The 24,288-nt window shown below is 43.0% G+C and overlaps 1 protein-coding gene across 1 annotated transcript in view; it reads left to right on the plus strand.

Moving 5' to 3' along the window:
* The window catches only part of b4galnt4a (beta-1,4-N-acetyl-galactosaminyl transferase 4a), a 471,729-nt gene that overhangs the window by 399,048 nt on the left and 48,393 nt on the right, over window positions 1–24,288 (plus strand). Inside the window, 1 exon segment of the mRNA XM_029668828.2 lies at window positions 23,255–23,321. Coding sequence (XP_029524688.2) covers window positions 23,255–23,321 — 67 coding nt within the window.

The raw sequence follows: 24,288 nt of genomic DNA on the forward strand, positions 1-24,288 counted from the left end.
TTCTTGAACATGGTGTGAGACATTGTTACTAATTTGTAAATAATGCCAGTTTGTTATTTTGAATTTATTTATTTATGTTTTTAGAGGGAGAGAAACCAAAAACTACAGTCATCTCAGTCTCCCAGTTGAGGCTGGCTAAGGTTTTGAACCAGCATCTGTGCCAACACAGTTGCACTGTGATGCAGTGTTTTAGACCACTACACCATTCATGTACTGTACAACATGACTGGTCGGGAGTAGACTACACTACAGTAAGAACACATTTCCTTTAGAATAAAAACCTTAGTTTTAGTAAGTAATACTGAAGTCGTGCACAATTATCAGTTTCTATTTAGGTTTATGTCACCCATTCATTGTCACTATGAGACAGTAGCGCCTTGGGATCCAAAAGCATAATCAGCTCTCTAACTCCCCCTTGCGCTGGTCTGGAGCAATGAAGTAGTGACGCAGGGTACCGTACTAAACCACAAATTACCTCTAAATCCTGCAGCATAATCACAAAACTTTTAGTGGAGCGTCCACTGTATCTAGGTAGGCTAACAGAGGCTGCAGTGCATGTGTTTTCTCAGTAGCAGCCTGCCTACCTGTTGGCTCTTGGTCATTGTAGCCTATCCTTCTCCTTTAACTTTTAATTTTGTCATTTTAATTCCATCTTCCATTGATTAGATATCTCATAACTTTTGCCTCACATGGAGCGAGGCTCTGTTACTGTTACTATTGCTGCTTTAATGACTTATGATTGGCCAACATCGAGCTACATGCGCCACGCTCCACTCTTGTGAAAAGCAAGAGCTGAAGTCGCATACGGATCTGTATGGGCCATTCCCGACAAGTCAGTTAAAATTATAAATACCCGAGATCCATGACAATCATGTCAGATCTGATCCAGACCCGTGAAATTATTTAGAATTCTGGATCTGGACACACTTGGGTACCAGATTGGGTCTCAGGTATTCAGGTACAGGTGGATCCATGAAGACCTCTAACCAGGATGCGTACTCGGAGCACGCGCTGACCAGTTGGCCAGTGTCTTCACTGACATTTTTAACCTATCCCTGACCCGGCCTGTAATAAATACCAACTTGTTTCAAGCAGACCATAGTCCCTGTGCCCAAAGAATGCCAAGGTAACCTGACTAAATTATTATTGCCCCGTAGCACGCACATCTATAGCCATGAAATGTTTTGAAAGGCTAGTCATGGCCTACATCAACACCATCATCCCAGACACCCTTGACCCACTAAAATTTGCATACCGCCCCAACAGATCCACATATGATGCAATCTTTATTGTGCTCCACACTGCCCTCACCCACCTTGACAAAAGGAATACCTATGCAAAAATGCTATTCATTGACTACAGATCAGCATTCAACACCATCTTCCCCTCCTAGCTTATCACCAAGCTCAGGACCCTGTGACTGAACACCTCCCTCTGCAACTGGGTCCTGGACTTCCTGACAAGTCACCCCCAGGTGATGATGGTAGGCAACAATACATCTGCCACGCTGACCAACACGGGGGCCCCTCAGAGGTGTGTGATTAGCCCCTCCTGTACTCCCTGTTCACCCATGACATGACTGCATGACCACCATCATCAAGTTTGCTGACAACACAACAGTGGTAGGACTGATCACCCATGACGATGACCTCGTCCTCAATGTCAGCAAGACAAATGAGTTGATCATGGACTACAGGAAACAGATGGGCGAGCACGCCCCCATCCACATTGATGGGGCTGTAGTGGAGCTTGTCGAGAGCTTCAAGTTCCTTGGTGTCCACATCACTAAGGAATTAACATGGTCACACACACACCCACACGGTTGTGAAGAGGGCACAGCAGTGCCTCTTCCCCCTCAGGAAGGTGAAAATAATTGGCATGGGCCCTCAGATCCTCAAAAAGTTATACAGTTGCACCATTGAGAGTATCTTGACTGGCAGCATCACCACTTGGTTTGCCAACTGCAAAGGCACCTGCAACAATTACGACCGGATACTTTTAGAAAGAGAGGGTCCAGCCTAGCCCAGCTGATTTTTAGGGATCCAGATTTTGCAGCTCTTTCAGAACATCAGCTGTCTGTATTTGGGTGAAGGAGAGGTGTGTGTGTGGGGGGGGGGGCTTGGGCAAGTTGCTGCAGGGGGTGAAGAGCTGTTGGCCGGGGTAGGGGTAGCCAGGTGGAAAGCATGGCCAGACGTTGAAATTATAGATTATCGTAGGTTTACCGGTGTTGACAGTGTTTCCTAGTCTCAACCTGCTACCAGTTGCACTATCTTATTCTCCATGGCCTTTACAGTGTCCCAAAACTTTTTGCAATTAGTGCTACAGGATGCAAATTTCTGTTTGAAAAAGCTAGCCTTAGCTTTCCTAATGGACTGTGGTGTTCCTGACTTCCCTGAAAAGTGTGACTGTTTGAGGTTGTTGACAGGTGTCTTTTATACTGATAACAAGTTCAAACAGGTGCCATTAATACAGGTAACAAGTGGAGGACAGAGGAGCCTCTTAAAGAAGAAGTTACAGGTCTGTGAGAGCCAGAAATCTTGCTTGTTTGTAGGTGACCAAATACTTATTTTCCACCATAATTTGCAAATAAATTCATTAAAAATCTTACAATGTGATTTTCTGGATTTTGTTTCTCATTTTGTCTGTCATAGTTGAAGTGTACCTATGATGAAAATTACAGGCCTCTCATATTTTTAAGTGGGAGAACTTGCACAATTGGTGGCTGGCTAAATACTTTTTTGCCCCACTGTAGAAGGGGGGGCAATCGATTCACATATGGTGTCCAGGGCACAGCTGGGGGTTGAGGGGATTCTATAAAAAGCAGCAACGGTGAGAGACTTGTTTCTGGAAAGGTGGATTTTTAAAAGTAGAAGCTCGAATTGTTTGGGCACAAACCTGGATAGTAAGCCTGCAGAGTTCTGTCAATCTCTGCAGTAAATTGCAACTTCGCCCCCTTTGGCAGTTCTATCTTGTCGGAAAATGTTGTAGTTGGGGATGAGATTTCAGGATATTTGGTGGCCTTCCTAAGCCAGGATTCAGACACGGTTAGGACATCAGGGTAGGCAGAGTGTGCTAAAGCAGTGAATAAAACCAACTTGGGTGGAGGCATCTGATGTTAACCTTTCTCGCCCAGGGGTTCCGCTAGAAGAACACCCACAACATTCTGCTGAAAAGGCAGTGCGCGAAATTCAAAATAATTTTTTTGAAATATGTAACTTTCACACATTAACAAGTCCAATACAGCAAATGATAAAAAGATAAACATGTTATACATGTATTGTGTGTTTTGTTCGATAATGTGCATATATATATATATATATATATATAAATCTGTTTACATTGGCGCGTTACGTGCAGTAATGTTTTGATTCCAAAACATCCGGTGATTTTGCAGAAATAATCACAACAAACATTGATAAAAGATGCAAGTGTTATTCACAGAATTAAAGACAAACTTATTCTCTATGCAACCTCTGTGTCAGATTTTTTAAAAAAACTTTACGTAAAAAGAATAATCTGAGAACGGCGCTCAGAACCCAAAATAGCCAAAGAAATAGCCGCCATTTTGGCATCAACAGAAGCTACAAGAAACACTATAAATATTTACTTACCTTTGAGTTTCATTGTCTGAAGAAAAGCATTGGAACGAGAGCATACTCTCTCGTGACCGCGCGTAATGAGACCGAGGCTTTCTGCAGACCACTCAGTAAAAGAGCTCCTATGAGCCCCTCCTTTATAGTAGAATCCTAAAACCAGAATCTAAAGACGGTGACATCTTGTGGAAGCCCTAGGAAGTGCATGCACATCCATAACTAACATGGATTTCAATTGGCACTGTTTTGAAAATCGATTTCTCACTTCCTGTTTGGATTTCTTCTCAGGTTTTTGTCAGCCATATGAGTTCTGTTATACTCACAGACATAATTCAAACAGTTTCAGAAACGTCAGAGTGTTTTCTATCCAATAGTAATAATAATATGCATATATTACCATCTGGGACAGAGTAGGAGGCAGTTCAGTTTGGGCACGCAATTCATCCAAAATGAAAATGCTGCCCCCTATCCCTAACAGGTTTTAACATGCATTAAGGCTTTTACGGTTACAGAAGTCAACAAATGAGAGCGCCTGGGGAATAGGAGTGGTGCTGGGGGCTGCAGGGCCTAGGTTAACCTGTCATTTACCAGAGGAACAGAGGTGGAGTAGGATAAGGGTAAAGTAGGATAAGGGTAAAGGCTATAAGAACTGATCGTCTAGAGAGTAAAATGAGCAGATTTCTGGGCGTGGAAGAATAGATTCAAGGCATAATGTACAGACAAGTGTAAGATGTGAGTACAGTGGAGGTAAACCTAGGCATTGAGTGACAATGAGATAGGTTTGGTCTCTAAAGGCACCAGTAAGCCAGGTGAGGTCACCACATGTGTTGGGGGTGGGACAAAAGGGCTATCTAAGGCATATTGGGTAGTACTGGGGGCTCTACAGTGAAATAAGACAATAATAACTAACCAAAACAGCAATAGACAAGGCATATTGACATTCGGGAGAGGCATGTGTCGCAGAGTGATCATAGGGTCCAATGAGTAGCAATAGGGGAGTCAGGGAGCCGTTCAGTTGTCGCTACTACGCTAGGAGAGCTGGAGACACGGCCATTCAGACAGCTAGCGGGCCGGGGCTAGCAGATGGGCCTTCGGCAACGGAGAGCCTGTTGAAACCACCTCGGACGATTATATCGGCAGACCAGTCGTGATAAATCGGCGGGGCTCCGTGTCGACAGTAAAGAGTCCAGGCCAATTGGCAAAAGAGGTATTGTAGCCCAAGAATTAGCTGGTGGACCTCTATGGCTAGCAGGGAGTTGGTCCTAGCTCGAGGCTAGCTCAAGGCTAACTGGTGCTTGCTTCAGGACAGAGACGTTGGCCAGGAGTAGCCACTCGGATTGCAGCTAGCTAGCTGCGATGACCCGGTGTAAAGCTTCAGAGCTTGCGGTAGGAATCCGGAGATGTGGTAGAGAAAAAGCAGTCCGATATGCTCTGGGTTGATATCGCTCTGTGCAGATTGGCAATTACTGACCGAGCTGAAGCTGGCTGGTGTCCGAGTTAGCCACTGCTAGCGGCCTTCACCGTTAACTGACTAGTAGCTAGTTAGCTGGCTAGCTTCTGATGGGGGTTCCGGTTCTAAAGTATAAAAATAGCAGATCCTTACAGCATTGGGTGAGGCAGGTTGCAGGACAGTATATTCAGTCCGTAGATAGAAAGTGAGATTAAAATTTACACTAAATATATATGAAAACAAAATGAGGAAAACTATATTTACAACGGACAGGAGAAGAGAAAACACACGTCTGACTGCTACGCCATCTTGGAACGCCACGGTCTATGGCAATGGCGGTCCATTTGTTTGCCGATGTAGTCTCGTCAGGTTGCTCCCAAGCCGCCGCTTCCACTTTCGAGTCCAGGGGATTAGGGCCTGGTCCGGAGTAAACTGAACGTCCAGAGCTGCCTACTTGCTGAAGTAAAAATGTGTATCCAGACAGACAGACGTATATGAGACATTGAGTTGGGCCCATCATCCACACGCCATCTCTGCTGCCCAGGTTGTCATGGAAATTGGAAACTGAACTGAACTGAGATGGAACTCTGAGATGGCTGGTGATGATGACATTCTGTGGTGGTTTCATTGTAATGTTTGGAGAGAAGCAACAGAGCGAGAGACAGCATGCGCATGTATGCCTGTGTCAGTGTACGTGTGTGCATGCATGCAAGCGTATACAGTATGTGCATGTGCTCATGCATATGTGCGTGTATGTGAGTGCCCAACTCCACTCGGACACTGACATTTGTACCGTCCTAACACACAGCTGGCCTTGCTTTATGTGGAGACAAAGAGCGACTGAACAGACTTGTCTAAGAAAGGGAGAGAAGAGGAGGAGAAGGAGAGGGGATGGAAAGTAGAGGAAGGGAGAACATGGGGGAAGAGAGGAGGGAGAGGGGGTGAGGAGAAGAGAAGAGGAGAAAGAGAAAGTGAGAGGAGAGGAAAATGTGAACTTTCAACTTTATTTGAAAAGATGGATAGAGGGAGGGAGACAGCAAGTAAACGAGAAATCAATGGATCTATGGTTGTCTTTTCTTTCCACTTCATGGTATTTCTGAGTAAGACTATATAAGCTTTATATCATCATCATCAGTGTCATAAAGACGGCAGCCATTATTTTGAAGAACCTGATTATATCTATAGTAGCAAGGTCATATGGGCACCCGTCTCCATTCTCCTCTGAAATGTGTCCTAAATGGCACACAATACCCTATATTTAATGTACTACTTTTAACCAAGGACAAAAGTAGTGCACTACATAGGGACTAGGATGGAGGGTGCCATTTGGGACGTAACTTGAGACTGCACAGAGAATAGGAAACTAACCCCAGAGGCTGTAAAAGTCGGTTTGAACTGCATAGAAAAGACACGCTGCAAATCGTGTGTGTGTGTGTGTGTGTATATATATTGCTGTTTGTGTATATATATTGCTGTGTGTGTATATATAGCTGTGTGTGTGAGAGAGCTATCTTACTGGTTACACTGGCTTAGCAAGGCCCCTGTGCTGGATTTAATAGCGGAATTAATTTCACACTTTGACAGAAACAGCAGATTTACCGTGACTAGGCCGCCGCAGCCGCATTAGCCAATGGGCGCAATAAATCGCAGTGGCCAAGACACTGATTTATAAAGGAAAAGATCAAAACGGATTCACACTCGTCTTTATACTGAAGTGCCCACGATACCATGGCTAAAGGTATGATATCCCTCTGGGGAGCTGTAGATCAGCTGAGATGTTTTGTTAGCATTACCCTGAAACTAATGCTATGCGCAACTTTTGCCCATGTGGGTACCCTTGAGGGGGCCCCCTAAATGGACAGAAATATTGTGCAGAAATGACCTTATTGGATAGAAATGTACAGTCCTCCCCACCCGCATGAGAAAAAGTATAGTACAGTACAGTGCCATTTAAGATGAGGGAGAATGAGTTTTTTTCATAAGCATGTCCTTATTTCTATTACAGCATATTGGATGACAATTGGTTCATTCATCCCCCCCTCCTCTCCCCTGTAACTATTCCCCAGGTTTTAATCAGTTATTTGGTGACGTGATTATATTTAGTATTGTTTTACCTAAAAAGTATAACTTTTTAAATATTTTACAAATTACATTTTTATGAAATTCACTGAGGAGGAGCCTCCACTGCCTAAAACAATGGATCTGTGTGATTTCATGAGATAAGAAATGTGTATATGAACCACACAGCTAACATTCACACCAACATTTTACAAAAAAATGTGCAACTAAACGTCCATGTGGATCTTTAAAAGAGAGCGAATAAAAAGAGAGAATAAAATACTCCCTTTTTCACTCTGTCATTTAGGTTAGAATTATGGAATAAATAAAATCAAGCTTTATTTATACAGCACATTTCAGACATGAAATGCAATGCAATGTGCTTTACAGGAAAACAAAACAAATGAATAATGAAAATAAAAAATATTAAATATTTACTACACCACAAACGTAAGATAAAAAAATGAAGAATGACACAAACTGAACAACTTAAAAGCACCCTAAGGAAAAGCAAAGCTAAAAGATGTGTTTTAAGATCTCTTTTAAATATGTCCTCAGTTTCGGCCCCCGCAGGTTCTCTGGCAGGCTATTCCAGAGGCTGGGGGCATAATAACTGAAGGCTGTCTCTCCATGCCTCTTGGTGCTAGGCTATGGGATAATTAAAAGGCTAGTGCCAGAGGACCTGAGGGACCTACTGGGTACTTAACTTAAAACCCTGTCTGACCTGTATCGGGGTGCACAATCATGGATTGATTTAAAAACCAATAAAATAATATTTCAATTCATTCTAAAACTCACAGGCATCCAGTGCTTAAAACTGGTGCAATATGTGCTCTTTCAATTTCAAAGGTTTTACTGAGTTATTGTTCATATTTTTTAAATATATTTTTTATTTCACCTTTATTTAACCAGGTAGGCAAGTTTAGAACAAGTTCTCATTTACAATTGCGACCTGGCCAAGATAAAGCAAAGCAGTTCGACACGTAGAACAACACAGAGTTACACATGGAGTAAAACACACACACAGTCAATAATACAGTAGAAAATATGTCTATATACAATGTGAGCAAGTGAGGTGAGATAAGTGAGGTAAAGGCAAAAAATGCAATGGTGGCGAAGTAAATACAATATAGCAAGTTAAACACTGGCATGGTTGATTTGCAGTGGAAGAATGTGCAAAGTAGAGAGAAATAATGGGGTGCAAAGGAGCAAAATAAATAAATACAGTAGGGAAAGAGGTAGTTGTTTGTGCTAAATTATAGATGGGCTATGTACAGGTGCAGTAATCTATGAGCTGCTCTGACAGCTGGTGCTTATAGCTAGTGAGGGAGATAAGTGTTTCCAGTTTCAGTTCGTTCCAGTCATTGGCAGCAAAGAACTGGAAGGAGAGGCGGCCAAAGAATTGGTTTTGGGGGTGACCAGAGAGATATACCTGCTGGAGCGCGTGCTACAGGTGGGTGCTGCTATGGTGACCAGCGAGCTGAGATAAGGGGGGACTTAACTAGCAGGGTCTTGTAGGTGACCTGGAGCCAGTGGGTTAGGCGACGAGTATGAAGCGAGGGCCAGCCAAGAGAGCGTGCAGGTCCCAGTGGTGGGTAGAATATGGGGCTTTGGTCACAAAACGGATTGCACTGTGATAGACTGCATCCAATTTATTGAGTAGGGTATTGGAGGCTATTTTGTAAATGACATCGCCAAAGTCGAGGATTGGTAGGATGGTCAGTTTTACAAGAGTATGTTTGGCAGCATGAGTGAAGGATGCTTTGTTTGCTAAATAGGAAGCTAATTCTAGATTTAACTTTGGATTGGAGATGTTTGATGTGAGGCTGGAAGGAGTTTACAGTCTAACCAGACACCTAGGTATTTGTAGTTGTCTACATATTCTAAGTCAGAACCGTCCAGACTAGTGATGTTGGACAGGCGGGCAGGTGCAGGCAGCGATCGGTTGAAGAGCGTGCATTTAGTTTTACTTGTAATTGGAGGACACGGAAGGAGAGTTTTATGGCATTGAAGCTCACCTGGAGGATTGTTAATAACACAGTGTCCAAAAAGGGCCAGAAGTATACAGAATAGTGTCGTCTGCGTAGAGGTGGATCAGAGACTCACCAGCAGCAAGAGCGACATCATTGCTGTATACAGAGAAGAGAGTCGGTCCAAGAATTGAACCCTGTGGCACCCCCATGGAGACTGCCAGAGGCCCGGACAACAGACCCTCCAATTTGATACACTAAACTCTATCAGAGAAGTCGTTGGTGAACCAGGCGAGGCAATCATTTGAGAAACCAAGGCTGTCGAGTCTGCCAATGAGGATGTGGTGATTGACAGAGTCGAAAACCTTGGCCAGGTCAATGAATACGGCTGCACAGTATTGTTTCTTATCTTATATTGTCACGGATCCCTCCGGAACTTTCATTACGCACACCTGTCCCATATTCCCACTAATTAGTACTTGTAGAAGTGTGCCCTTTTGGTTTCCATTGGGCTGTCGATTTTTGTTACAATGTCCGTTGGTGCGTGTGAGTACCTGTGCTGTGTGTTTTGGCTTTCATGCCATTGTTGAGTACGCAGATTAATACGGGTCTAGTCCTGTGTGATAATCATTGTGTGCTAGTGATATTTATTTGAGGTACTCCTCTCTCTTTTGTTTGGGTTTCAACCCTGTGTGTTGAATAGTGTTTGGTGTTCGTCCCCGTGGCCTTACATGGCATTCCGTAATTTGGGGTATAATTTTAAAAAAAACTTTCGCATTCCTGCGCCTGTCTCTCGACTCTTCATACCAATGTGACAGAATAATGGACCATTGAGGGAGAAAGCGGGAATGGCCCGTCCGATGACGCTACGACTAGTCCGTCCGGCGCCGCCGCAACGGGTCCATCCGACACAACTTCAGAAGCCACAACCGGTCCATCCGACAACACTGCTACTGGTCCGTTCGATGCCGCCACAACTCGACAGCAGAAACTGGCCCATCCGACGACGCACTTTCGGCAGCTCGGGTCCTGATTGACCCGCACTACGTTACTGTGATCGTCCTCGAGACCGATTTTGCTGCGTTTGGGGGGGTATTTGTATATATGTGCCCTTTTGTTCACCATGGTGCTATCTATTATTGTTACAATGTCATGTGTGTACCTGTGTTGTTTTGGCTTTCTTGCCACTTGTATTGTGCAGATGATTATGGGTCTCATCCCGTGTGTTAATCATTGTGGTCCCCGTTTATTTATTCGAGGTACTCCGTTCCTCTTTTGTTTGGGTTACAACCCTGTGTTTTGTATATGTGTTTGTTTGGTCTTCGTTCCCATGCCTTTACATGCATTCCTTCGCCTGTCTCCCGATCCCTTTAAATAAACGTGACATTTAATCAGTCAATTTAAATGAATTCATTAGGCCCTAATCTATGGATTTCACATGACTGGGAATACAGATATGCACCTGTTGGTCACAGATACCTTAAAAAAAAGTAGGGGCGTGGATCAGAAAACCAGTCAATATCTGGTGTGACCACCATTTGCCTCATGCAGCGCGACACATCTCCTTTGCATTGAGTTGATCAGGCTGTTGATTGTGGCCTGTGGAATGTTGTCGTATTCCTCTTTAATGGCTAAGCAAAGTTGCTGGATATTGGCGGGAACAGGAGCACGTTGTCGTACATGTACAGTTGAAGTCGGAGGTTTACATACACGTAGGTTATAGTCATTAAAACTTGTTTTTCAACCACTCCACAAATGTCTTGTTAACAAACTATCGTTTTGGCAAGTTGGTTAGGTCATCTACCTTGTGCATGACACAAGTAATTTTATCCAACAATAGTTTACAGATTATTTCACTATCTCACAATTCTAGTGGGTCAGAAGTTTACATACACTAAGCTGACTGTGCCTTTAAACAGCTTGGAAAATTCCAGAAAATAAAGTCATGGCTTTAGAAGCTTCTGATAGGCTAATTGACATAATTTGAGTCAATTGGAGGTGTACCTGTGGATTTATTTCAAATCCTACCTTCAAACTCAGTGCCTCTATGCTTGACATCATGGGAAAATCAAAGGAAGTCATCCAATAACTCAGAAAAAAATGTAGACCTCCACGAGTCTGGTTCATCCTAGGGAGCAATTTACAAATGCCTGAAGGTACCATGTTCATCTGTAGAAACAATACTACGCAGGTATTAACACCAGGGGACCACTCAGCCATCATACCACTCAGGAAGGAGATACGTTCTGTCTCCTAGAGATGAACTTACTTTGGTGCGAGAAGTGCAAATCAATCCCAGAACAACAGCATAGGACCTTGTGAAGATGCTGGAGGAAGCAGGTACAAAAGTATCTATATCCACAGTAAAATGAGCCATAAATCGACAAACTGAAAGGCCGCTCAGCAAGGAAGAAGCCACTGCACCAAAACCGCCATAAAAAAGCCAGATTACGGTTTGCAACTGTACATGGGGACAAAGATTGTACCTTTTGGATAAATGTCCTCTGGTCTGATGAAACAAAAATAGAACTGTTTGGCCATAATGACCATCATTATGTTTGGAGGAAAAAGGGGGATGCTTGCAAGCCGAAGAACACCATCCCAACTGTAAAGCACGGGGGTGGCAGCATCATGTTGTGGGAGTGCTTTGCTGCAGGAGGGACTGGTGCACTTCACAAAATAGATGGCATCATGAGGTAGGAATTATGTGGATATATTGAAGCAACATCTCAAGGCATCAGTCAGGAAGTTGAAGCTTGGTCGCAAATGGGTCTTCCAAATGGACAATGACCCCAAGCATTCTTCCAAAGTTGTGGCAAAATGGCTTAAGGACAACAAAGTCAAGGTATTGGAGTGGCCATCACAAAGTCCTGACCTCAATCCTATAGAACATTTGTGGGCAGAACTGAAAAAGCATGCGCGAGCAAGGAGGCCTATAAACCTGACTCAGTTACACCAGGTATGTCAGGAGGAATGGGCCAAAATTCACCCAACTTATTGTGGGAAGCTTGTGGAAGGCTACCCAAGTTAAACAATTTAAAGGCAATGCTACCAAATACTAATTGAGTGTATGTTAACTTCTGACCCACTAGGAATGTGATGAAAGAAATAAAAGCTGAAATAAATCATTCTCTCTCACCATAAAGTGGTGATCCTAACTGACCTAAAACAGGGAATGTTTACTATGATTAAATTCAGGAATTAAATTCAGGAATTGTGAAAAACATATGACTATAGATATATATATATGGATTACATAAATTGGAAACAGATAAAAATATAAGAGTAGGATAGACCATCAACATTAGTTTCCATTCAAACAACATGTCAGGTAAATTGCCACGGAATTGTCAACCACTTAAATCGCCCTTAGTCTGCTCCGTGTCAGAAAAGTCACAAATCCGGCCACTTAAAGGACCACAAAAGAGCTCTAGAACATTCTGCGATGTTCTAGAGCGGCAGGGTAGGCTAGTGGTTAGAGCGTTGGACTAGTAACCGGAAGTAACCAGAAGGTTGCAAGTTCAAACTCCCAAGCTGACAAGGTCATTCTGCCCTTGAGCAGGGAGTTAACCCACTGTTCCTAGGCCATCATTGAAAATAAGAATTTGTTCTTAACTGACTTGCCTAGTTAAATAAAGGTTAAAAATAATATATATTAAAAAAAATTAACAACAGCGGCAACTTACTTTGTTTACGCGTCTCATGCACATGTGGGAAAACACAGTTCAGACCCGGGTAATACATATACGTTTGAGAGTATATCAGTACATGGGCAGAGTGTGGGGTGCATGGGGACAGTCTGATTGGCTGAAGGCACGAGCTGGAGGTGATCAATATCTTTCACGTGAGGGGGGAGTTATTCTACACAGCGCTTGCCAGACATAAACAACACACATGCTGAAAATTAGTGCCACAGCAGGGGCATTCTGTAACAGTAGGACTAATATACCAACTAGAGGGCAAAATTGTCTTGAAAATGTTGGCTGCAATCAAGACTAAAAGATAACCTCGACATCCACGTTAGCTAACAGTACACTTAAAATGAAAATAATTTGTAAAAATTAGAAACATGTAATATCTGAAAATGTAGCTAGCTAGACTATCTTGAAATGGGTACTTGCATGGTGGAATCTATTGTTAAGATATGTAGCTAGCTAGCTAAACAATTAACCATAATCTTTAGAACATTCGTTCTTCACAACGGGTAAATGAAGGTTTGGTTTTGATTTGGCAATGTACGTTTGCCCACTAACATGACCTGCCCAGCAGCCCGACTTAATTTTTTTGGGGTGGATCGCAACCAACTGACAGGTGCATACACGGTCACCTACTGTACTGGAGTGTGAGGCCAGTCACAACCTACTACATTGAACAAAACTCAACATTTAATGTTCTGGTTCTATGATTCATGAGCTGAAATAAAACATCCACAAAAATCTTATTTCTCTCAAATGTTGTGCACAAATTTGTTTATATCCCTATTAGTGAGCATTTTATCACTTGCCAAGATAATCCATCCACCTGACAGCTGTGACATATCAAGAAGCTGATTAAACAGCATGATCATTACACAGGTGCACCTTGTGCTGGTGACAATAAAAACCCACTAAAATTTTGTCACACGACACAATGCCACATATGTTTCAAGTTTTGAGGGATCGTGCAATTGACATGCTAACAGCAGGAATGTCCACCTGAGCTGTTGCTAGTTAATATAATTTAAATTATTTACCATAAGCCGCCTCCAACGTCGTTTCAGAGAATTTGGCAGTACATCAAACTAGCTTCACATCCGCAGACCACGTGTAACCATAATTAAAATTTCTCGAACATACATGTATTTTATAGCATTTTAAAGGTAATATTTTTGTTAATCCCACCAAAGTGTCTGATTTCAAATAGGCTTTACAGCGAAAGCACCACGAACGATTATGTTAGGTCACCACCAAGCCAAAGAAAAACTCAGCCATTTTTCCAGCCAAAGAGAGGAGTCACAAAAAGGATAAATAGAGATAAAATTAATCACTAACCTGATCTTCATCAGATGACACTCATAGGACTTCATGTTACACAATGTTTTGTTTGATGAAGTTCATATTAATATAAAAAAATCTGAGTTTGCATTGGCGCGTTACGTTCACTAGTTCCAAAAACATCCAGTGATTTTGCATTGCCACATCGATTCAACAGAAATACTCATCATAAATGTAGATGATAATACAAGCTATACACATGGAATTATAGATATACCTCTCCTTAATGCAACCGCTGTGTCAGATTTCCCAAAAACTTTATGGAAAAAGCAAACCATGCAATAATCTGAGAAATTATCAAATTAGCCACCATGTTGTAGTCAAGATAAACCAGAAATCACATTATAAATATTCCCTTACCTTTGATGATCTTCATCAGAATGCACTCCCAGGATTGGCAGTTCCACAATAAATGCTTGATTTGTTCGATAATGTCCGTTATTTATGTCCAAGTAGCTACTTTAGTTAGCACGTTATGTACACTTATCCAAACGCTCGTGCATTACTTCGGACAAAAACGCCAAAAAGTTATATTACAGGTCGAAGAAACATTTCAAACTAAGTATAGAATTAATCATTAGGATGTTTTTATCATAAATCTTCAATAAAGTTCAAACTGGAGAAATCCTTTGTGTCTAGAGGAGCAATGGAACGCAGGGCGATATCATGTGGAATGCGAGTGACCAGGAAATGGCTCTCTGCCAGTAACCTGACTCATTCAGCTCTTATTCAGTCCCCAGAAAACAGTAGAAGCCTCATTCAAGTTTATAAAGACGGTTGACATCTAGTGGAAGCCCTAGGAAGTGCAACTTCATTCATATCCCACTGTCAATTCAATAGGGCCTGAAAATTGACCAACCTCAGATTTCTCACTTCCTGTTTGGATTTCTTCTCAGGTTTTCGCCTGCCATATGAGTTCTATTATACTCACAGACATCATTCAAACACTTTTAGAAACATCAGAGTGTTTTCATCCAATACTAATAATACTATACATATATTAGCAACTGAGACTGAGGAGCAGGCCATTTACTCTGGGTACCTCTGGGCACCTTTCATCCAAGCTACTCAATACTGCCCCTGCAGCCATAAGAAGTTAAATAGTGTCTTGTAGTCTTCCATTGTTCCCCCATAGTAGTTGTAACATCTGTCTTGTGTTGCTGTCCACTCTGCCAGAGGGCTCTCACTATTTACAGCTCTGCCAATTACAGATTTCAGTCAGGTGTGTGTGTGTGTGTGTGTGTGTGTGTGTGTGTGTGTGGAGTAAGTACAGTAAATCTCTCCACTCTGACCTCACTGAGTAAACTGTCTGCCTGGTATTTTCCACTGGACTGTCCTTTTCCATTCAATGTCCTGGTGAAAGAACTAGAAACATTTCTGCTTGTTTTTACTCGTTACTTGTTTTTACTCATTTTTTGTTGTTGTTTTTACTCTGACCTTTTCTGATTAGGAGAGAAGGAGTAGAGCTTTTTCAGAAGTAGTTAGGAGGTGAGGAAAATAGGGAGAGAAGAATGGGGAGGGATTTGAGATCGTGAAAAAGAAGACTGTAAGGTTAGAGGTGAAAGCAGACCTGGGTTCAAGTACTATTTAGGGTATTTCAATTACCTTTATAAACATTTGGAAGTAAGTATTTCGATTTTTAAAAGACAAGTAGTTTAAAAAAAACAATATTATATCCCTATATGTCACAGTGCGTATTGGGGCTGAAAGACTGAGACTGTTGGCCGCCTGCTCCATTTTGATGTCCGATTCGTCCTTTTTATTATTTCCCCCAACTATATTGATTTTCTTTCCTTTCTGTTGATCTTGCAGTGCCAGTTAGCAGTACTCAGGTTCTCCCGTCAAGCTGTGTCAGAGCACACACAGACAAACACATGCAGACGTACACATGCACACACATCGACGCTTGTGTATGCACGCACATGCAGACACACAGACACACTTTCTCCTGAGTCCTCATATTTATATTTTCTCCACCATAACTCTTCAACATCTACATGTATTATCAAGGATAATCTTCTAGATGTTAGAATGCCATTACTTTTTTTGCTGTCATTGCTATTTAATTGAACCCTAGTCCTTTTTCAAATCTAAATGTTTACGCCTTTTCAGCAAGACACAATGAAAAGTATGTAGCACATTTCACGTGCTTGCTCGGTGCGGTGGTGTGTGTCTCCTGGGCTGTTCTGACAGTGTTGGGGTGCCAGTTTCCATTGATCCCTGAGAGGACAGGCAGAGTCGACCTTGAGAAGAGACAATGGCAGCATGCTAAAACCTCATACATGCCCTGCTGTGCTGTCTTTCTGCACGGTGTGTGTGTGCGTGTGCATGTGTTCGAGTGTGAGCAAAGAGAGAGAGTGTGATTTGTGTGTGTGTGATTTGTGTGTGTGTGTGTGTGTGTGTGTGTTTGGTGCATCACAAAGAGTAGAGGAAAAGATACACCAAAGGGTAGTAGGCACTTGAACAGTGCTTAGTTGTACACACTTTAGCAGAGGTTCTATGCATCATGTGTGTTGTTTGTAAGCGGGAGTATGCACTAACACATATTGCCCTAAGTCTATTGCAGTATGATGGTGTTACTGGACCTGTGTTCCAAAACATAGAGATGTCAAGCAGTGTCAGAGTGGCATAGACTAAGATACAGTAGAATAGAATACAGTATATACAAATGAGATGAGTAAAGCAAAATATTTCAACATTATTAAAGTGACTAGTGTGAGGACAGACAACTAGTGTTCCATTATTAAAGTGGCCAGTGATTTATAGTCTATGTATACAGGGCAGCAGCCTCTAATGTGCTAGATGGCTATTTAAAAGTCTGACGGCCTTGAGATATAAGCTGTTTTTCAGTCTCTTGGTCCCAGCTTTGATGCACCTGTACTGACCTCACCTTCTGGATGGTAGTGGGGTGAACAGGCAGTGGCTCGGGTGGTTGTTGTCGTTGATGATTTTTTTGGCCTTCCTGTGACATTGGGTACTGTAGGTGTCCTGGAGGGCAGGTAGTTTGCCCCCGGTGGTGGGGAGGTTGAGTCCTGAGGTTGCGGGTCCTGAGTTGTCGTACCAGGCGGTGATAAAGCCCGACAGGATGCTCTCAATTGTGCATCTGTAAAGGTTTGTGGGAGGTTTTCGGCGCCAAGACAAATTTCTTCAGCCTCCTGAGCCTTGCTGTCTGTATGGGTGGAGCATTTTAGTTTGCCAGTAATGTGTATGCCGAAGAACTTGAAGCTTTCCACCTTCTCCACTATGGTCCCGTCGATGTGGATAGGGGGGTGCTCCATCTGCTATTTCCTGATGTCCACGATCAGCTCCTTTGTTTTGTTGACGTTGTGTGATTTTCCTGGCACCACACTCCCAGGGCCCTCACCACCTCCCTGTAGGCTTTCTCGTCATTGTTGGTAATAAGGCCTACTACTGTTGTGTCATCTGCAAACTTGATGATTGAGTTGGAGGTGTGCATGGCCACGCAGCCATGGGTGAACAGGGAGAACAGGAGGGGGATGAGCAGGCATCCTTTGTGGGGCCCCAGTTTAAAAAATAGATATATATTTCACCTTTATTTAACCAGGTAAGCTGGTTGAGAACAAGTTCTCATTTACAACTGCGTCCTGCCCAAGATAAAGCAAAGCAGTGCGACACAAACAACACAGAGTTACATGTGGGATGAACAAAAGTACAGTCAATAACAGTAGAAAAATCTATATAAAGTGTGTGCAAATGGAGTAAGGAGTTAAGGCAATAAATAGGCCATAGTAGCGAAGTAATTACAATTTTGCAAATAAACACTGGAGTGATAGATGAGCATGTGTAAGTAGAACTACTGGTGTGCAAAACAGCAAAAAAGTAAATAAAAACAATATGGGGATGAGGTAGGTAGTTGGGCTATTTAGAGTTGTGTACAGCTGCAGCGATCGGTAAGCTGCTCAGATAGCTGAGCAGATATGCTCTAGACAGCTAGCAGATGGGCCATCAGGGGACATTGTGACAGAGGAGCCTGTTGAAACCCCCTCGGGTGGATTACGTCGGTAGACCAGTCGTGATGGATCGGCAGTAAAAGGAGTCCAGGCCAATTCTCAAAATAGGTATTGTAGCCCAAAGAGTGGCTGATGGACCTCTTCAGCCAGCTGGGAGATGGGCCTAGCACTAGGATAGTTCCAGGCTAACTGATGCTTGCTTATTTTGTTGAAGGCTGATCTATAGTCAATGAACAGCATTCTTACATAAGTATTCCTCTTGTCCAGATGGGAAAGGGCAGTGTGCAGTGCGATGGCGATTGCATCGTCTGTGGATCTATTGGGGCGGTAAGCAAATTGAAGTGGGTCTAGGGTGTCAAGTAAGGTAGAGGTGATATGATCCTTGACTAGTCTCTCAAAGCACTTCATGATGACAGAAGTGAGTGCTATGTGGCGATAGTCATTTAGTTCAGTTACCTTAGCTTTCTTGGGTACAGGCACAATGGTGGCCATCTTGAAGCATGTGGGGACAGAAGACTGGGATAGGCAGAGATTGAATATGTCCGTAAACACTCCAGCCAGCTGGTCTGCACATGCGCAAGGGTTAACACACTTAAATGACTTACTCACGTCGGCTACGGAGAAGGAGAGCCCACAGTCCTTGGTAGCGGGCCACATCGGTGGCACTGTGTTATCCTCAAGGTGGGCATAGAAAGTGTTTGGCTTGTCTGGAAGTAAGACGTCAGTGTCCGCGACGTGGCTGGTTTTCACTTTGTAGTCCGTGGTTGTCTGTAGACCCTGCCACATACCTATTGTGTCTGAGCCATTGAATTGCGACTCCACTTTGTCTCTATACTGACATTTTGATGGTTTGATTGCCTTACAGAGGGAACTACACTTTTTGTATTCGGCCATATTCCCAGTCACCTTACAATGGTTAAATGCGGTGGTTCGCGCTTTCACATCTATCCACTGTTTCTTGTTAGGGTAGGTTTTAATAGTTACAGTGGGTACAACATCTCCTATACACTTCCTGATAAACTCTGTCACCATATCAGTGTATTCATCAATGTTATTCTCGGAGGCTACCCAGAACATATCCCAGTCTGCGGAATCAAAACAATATTGAAGCGTGGATTCCAAATGGTGTGACCAGCGTTGAATAATCCTTAGCACGGGTACTTCCTGTTTGAGTTTCTGTCTGTCGGAAGGGGGGAGCAACATTGAGTTGTGATCAAATTTGCCTAAGGGAGGGCGGGGAATGGCCTTTTACGCATCCCGGAAGTTGGAGTACCAGTGGTTGGAGTACCACATTGACTGTGTTACCAGCCCGAGTACTACAGTCAATGTGTTGATAGAACTTTGGTAGCGTTTTCCTCAAATTTGCTTTGTTAAAATCCCCTGCTAGAATAAATGAGGCCTCAGGATATGTGGTTTCCAGTTTACATAAAGTCCAGTGAAGTTCGTTGAGGGCCGTCGTGGTATCGGCTTGAGGTGGAATATACACGGCTGTGACTATAACCAAAGAGAATTGTCTTGGGAGGTAATACGGTCGGCATTTGATTGTGAGGTATTCTAGGTCGGGTGAACAAAAGGACTTGAGTTTCTGTATGTTATCACAATCACACCATGAGTAGTTAATCATAAAACATACACCCCCGCCCTTCTTCTTCCCGGAAGGGTTATTTATTCCTATTTATTCCTTTCTGCGGAGAACCCGACTGGCTGTACGACTCAGACAGTATATCCCGAGAGAGCCATGTTTCTGTGAAACAGAGTATGTTACAATCCCTGTTGTCTCTCTGGAAGGAAATCCTCTCCCTGAGCGAGTCAACTTTATTATCCAGAGACTGAACATTAGCGAGTAATATACTCGGAAGTGGTGGGTGGTGTGTGCGCCTCCAGAGTCGGACTAGAAGTCCACTCCAAATACCTCTTCTCCACCTGCAGTGTTTTGGATCAGCCATTGGAATCAGTTCAATTGCCCTGAGGGGTACGAACAAAGGATCCGATTTGGGAAAGTCGTATTCCTGGTCGTAATGCTGGTAATTTTGGTGAGTTTCCGTCTCTGATATCCAAAAGTTCTTCCCGGCTGTATGTAATAACAAAAAATACATTCTGGGCTCATAATGTAAGAAATAACACTGAAAAAAGCTAAATACTGCAAAGTTGTCTAGGGGCTAGAAGCACGGCTGCCCTATCTATCGGCGCCATTTTTCATCTGTATGTAGATACGGTTATACAATATATGCTGTTGACCAAGCTATGTTAGAGCTGCAATCTGACTTTGCAGAAATCCCTTGTTGATTTAAAACTCTTTAGATGGGCTACACATATACTGATTGGATGGTTCTCTCATCCAGCAGATCCCCACCTATAAATATCTGGGTATTTGGATGGATAAAGTAAAAAAATATATATTTAAAGAGGCCTTTAAAAAACGTAGTAATATTGAAATAGATCTTGCCTCTTTCTAAAAAGCAGGAAGCAGATTGTGCAATCAACTTCTCCTGCCAGTTTTGGACTATGGTGAAACCATTTGGGGCGGCAGGGTAGCCTAGTGGTTAGACTGTTGGACTATTAACTGAAAGGTTGCAAGTTCAAATCCCTGAGCTGACAAGGTACAAATCTGTCGTTCTACCCCTGAACAGGCAGTTAACCCACTGTTCCTAGGCCGTCATTGAAAATAAGAATTTGTTCTTAACTGACTTGCCTAGTTAAATAAAGGTAAAATAAGTAAATAAGGTTTAATACTCATCCCTGTATCAGAAGGTCAGCTGGTCCTCACTAACATCTTGTTGATCACTTCATTACTCCCTTTTTGTTTACAGAGCTCTGCAGGAAAAATCTTCCAACCCACTGTTACAATGTAAAATATGAGACACCAAAACCATTCACAGGGATGGATAACTCTCAAGGTTCTACTCGTCCATACCAGGTAGATCTGCTTTCAGCTTTCTTGGAATCGTCTGCAAAACTCCTTGCATCTTGATTCCCTGGTGCCGTCAGAGCAGTTTAAGACTGTAGTATAAGATGGGTATAATGAGAGTTCCTGTTTTTACTGTTTTTACTATTGTTGAACCTTTATTTAACTAGGCAAGTCAGTTAAGAACACATTTTTATTCACAATGACGGCCTACACCGGCCAAACCCGGATGACGCTGGGCCGATTGTGCTCCTCCCTATGGGACTCCCAATCACTGCCAGTGGTGATACAGCCTAGATTCTAACCACGGTGTCTGTAGTGATGCCTCAAGCACTGAGATGTAGTGCGTTGCATGCTGACCACACCGCTCTTGTTGCTTATATAAATGTAAACATACATGTTGTTCTATTCTTGCACCCACACTGCTGGCGCGCCCCAATGAGCGTCTGCGTTGCCAAGCGCAAAAAATAAGTCTGTTCTATTCGTGATGCTGAACTCGGTGCAAGTCCTGCCTCTCCCATCTCCTCATTGGTTTATAGAAGCAGATACCCACGTGCCATCTCCTCGTTAGCTATACCCACCTGGGTGATTAAAAGATGAACTGAGTTCGGTCGGTCATCGTGGTAACTGAAAGTTAGATGCCAATCGCCATGTAATGTCCAAAGAAGAAAAAGGCCTGGAAGGAGGAGAGATGACTAGAAATTATTCTGTTGACCGTTTTATGTGTCGATTCATTGTCGGAGTACATGACCTTGTGCATTTCAGGTAAAATAACAACTTAACGTTTAGATCCCAGGACAAATTAGCTGGCAACAGCAAGCTAGCTAAATAGGAGAAGTTAGCTAGCAACTGCAAGCTAGCTAGCTAAATTGCCATAAATGTTAAATGCTTTTTGACCTGTCCCCAAATTAATATAATTGGTTCAGAGTTTGTTTTGTTATTTTAGCCTGCGTGTCGTGATCTCGTTTGGTGTGGGGGGACAAAATCTATTTGCGCATGATGCCGTACGCGCACGGCGTGTTTGGGTACGGTGTTAGACCGCTGCGCCACTCGGGAGCCCAAAACCCCTGTTGTTTTGATTGAAAGAAGAGATTGTTGTGGTTGTAATGTTGAAAGTTGTAACTATTTGTTTATATATATATTTGTTTATTTGTATCTTTGTTAGTGATTTTTGCTCTATTGCTGTGGTCAGGGCAGCTTAAAAAATGAGCCCCTGGTCTCAAAGGGTTTCCCCTGACGACATAAAAGTTATACAAATGTATTAAATAAATGTAGAAAATGACGTGCCTCCCATGAATACACTGCTGGTAACCAGTAGTGACTTGGTGAATTCAGAATCTCTTTAAAATGATTGTAGCCTGTCTCTCTCTCTGTTTGTGTCCCAAATGACTCCTTATTCCCTATATAATGCATGACCTTTTACCAAATAGAAATATATAGGGAATAGGGTACCATTTGGGACGCAAGTCTCTGTTTGTGCTGCTGCAAGCACTCTGCATATTACCCAAGCACAGGATTCACACGCCAGCCAAGCACTCTCCTTGCTTGCTCTACTTTGTCTCCTCATTTTGGTCTGCCTCTTTCTCCCACTGCTGTACTTATTCTCTCTTTTGTTGCTCCCGCATTCTTAAGCCCTCTTTATCTTTCTGTGTCTATCGATACTTCTGTCTGGTTTTCTATCCTTTCTGTTTCTCTGTGACTCCTCTGCGTCCATCTCTGTCTCTCCTCTGCATCTCTCCGTCTTTCTGGTAATGGTAGACCTCTGGGCATAGTGGCGCTTGAAGTTTGAGGGTAATTTTATGTTTGTTTTTTATTTTTTATGGTCACATATGCCGGGTGGGTGTTGTTTTTACAGTGCCAGCCATAGTGGTACGGCACCCCTTGAGCAAATTAGGGTTAAGTGCCTTGAACAGATTTTGACATAGTCGGCTCGGGTATTCGAACCAGCAACATTTCGCCCCTGTTCTGAGATAAGACAGAGGTTCAGACTTTCCTCCCCTTCTCTCCTCTCCTCTCATCCCCTCTTCTCCTTTTTCTCTTCTCCTCCCCTCCCCTGAATCCATCTTTACATAAGTACTACTGAGTGTGAAAATGAACAGGGCAAATCTTGTATTATGTCTGAATCCCAAATTGCACCCATTTCCTATATAGTGCACTACTTTTTACCAGGCGCCTTTGCAATGCCATTTTGGACGCAGCCTATGACACATGAAGTTAAATTGTACGTTCCAGCAGTCTGTCTCACCTGCTCTCTCTCTCTCTCCTCTCTTTCAGTGGCGTCCATTCCTGCCAGGTCTGAAGTATGAGGTCATCGATTCTGCCTACATTTCCCTCTACACAGGTAAGCTGGGTTTGTTGTTCTTTGGTTGGCTCTGGCCGTAATGCTCTGGCTAGAAGCTCCCCTTAGGCACATATCTACCCAATGGCGAAGGAATGAGTCTTGCTGCTTTCATTGTAGTTTTGGTACACACACACACACACACATACACACACACACACACTGTTCCCTGGGGTTGATTAGGGTGATAGAGGTAGATTGGAGCACAGATGCTATTCCAGGCTGCACTGCCCTGTTGTTCCACAGCAGACAGGAAGGCAGACCTAAGGAACAAAGTGCAGTCCCTTCGCTCTGGACCAATGGACTAGACATACTATATCAGGAAGTATTGTGTTTCGTGGTTGTGTCCATCATTTTGTAACAACCTTAACCCAACCTTGCAAGAGGATTGGAGCTCTGGCATAATGGCTCATGTGATGGAATGACAGTCACTGGTTCCGGGTTTTCGAATCCCAGTCTGGGCTACCCCCAAATGGCTGCCATATTGTTGATGTCATTCACCCTGCCTTTCATAAACATATGAGGATCAAGTTCAAGTAAATCAAAAATGTAAGAACACATTTTGGACACAGGGAAACACAACACTGACCCCTTTCTTACCATAGAGACCAGGGTGACCACCATAGACATAAACACAGGAGAATTGCTTGACAACATTACGTATAATCTCTATGGTGATGTGATGGAGGGACAGAGAGATGGCAAGAATCTAAGCCATGATCTATTCAATGAGTTTACTCTCAGTTTCCATTTCTTTATCTTTCTTTTCTTTCCACCATCCTTTCATTTCTACACTGCTGTAATTTTGGGACATACTGGAGGAATGGACTTAAATCTCTCGTAAACATTCAATAAATTAATCGAAACATGGCCTACGTCCCAAAAGGCACCCTCTTCCCTATATAGAGCACTACTATTGACCAGAGCCCTATTGGCCCTAGACAAAATTTGTGCACGATACGGGGAATAG

This window comes from Oncorhynchus nerka, linkage group LG9a, assembly GCF_034236695.1.
Source record: "Oncorhynchus nerka isolate Pitt River linkage group LG9a, Oner_Uvic_2.0, whole genome shotgun sequence".
Lineage (NCBI taxonomy): Eukaryota > Metazoa > Chordata > Actinopteri > Salmoniformes > Salmonidae > Oncorhynchus > Oncorhynchus nerka.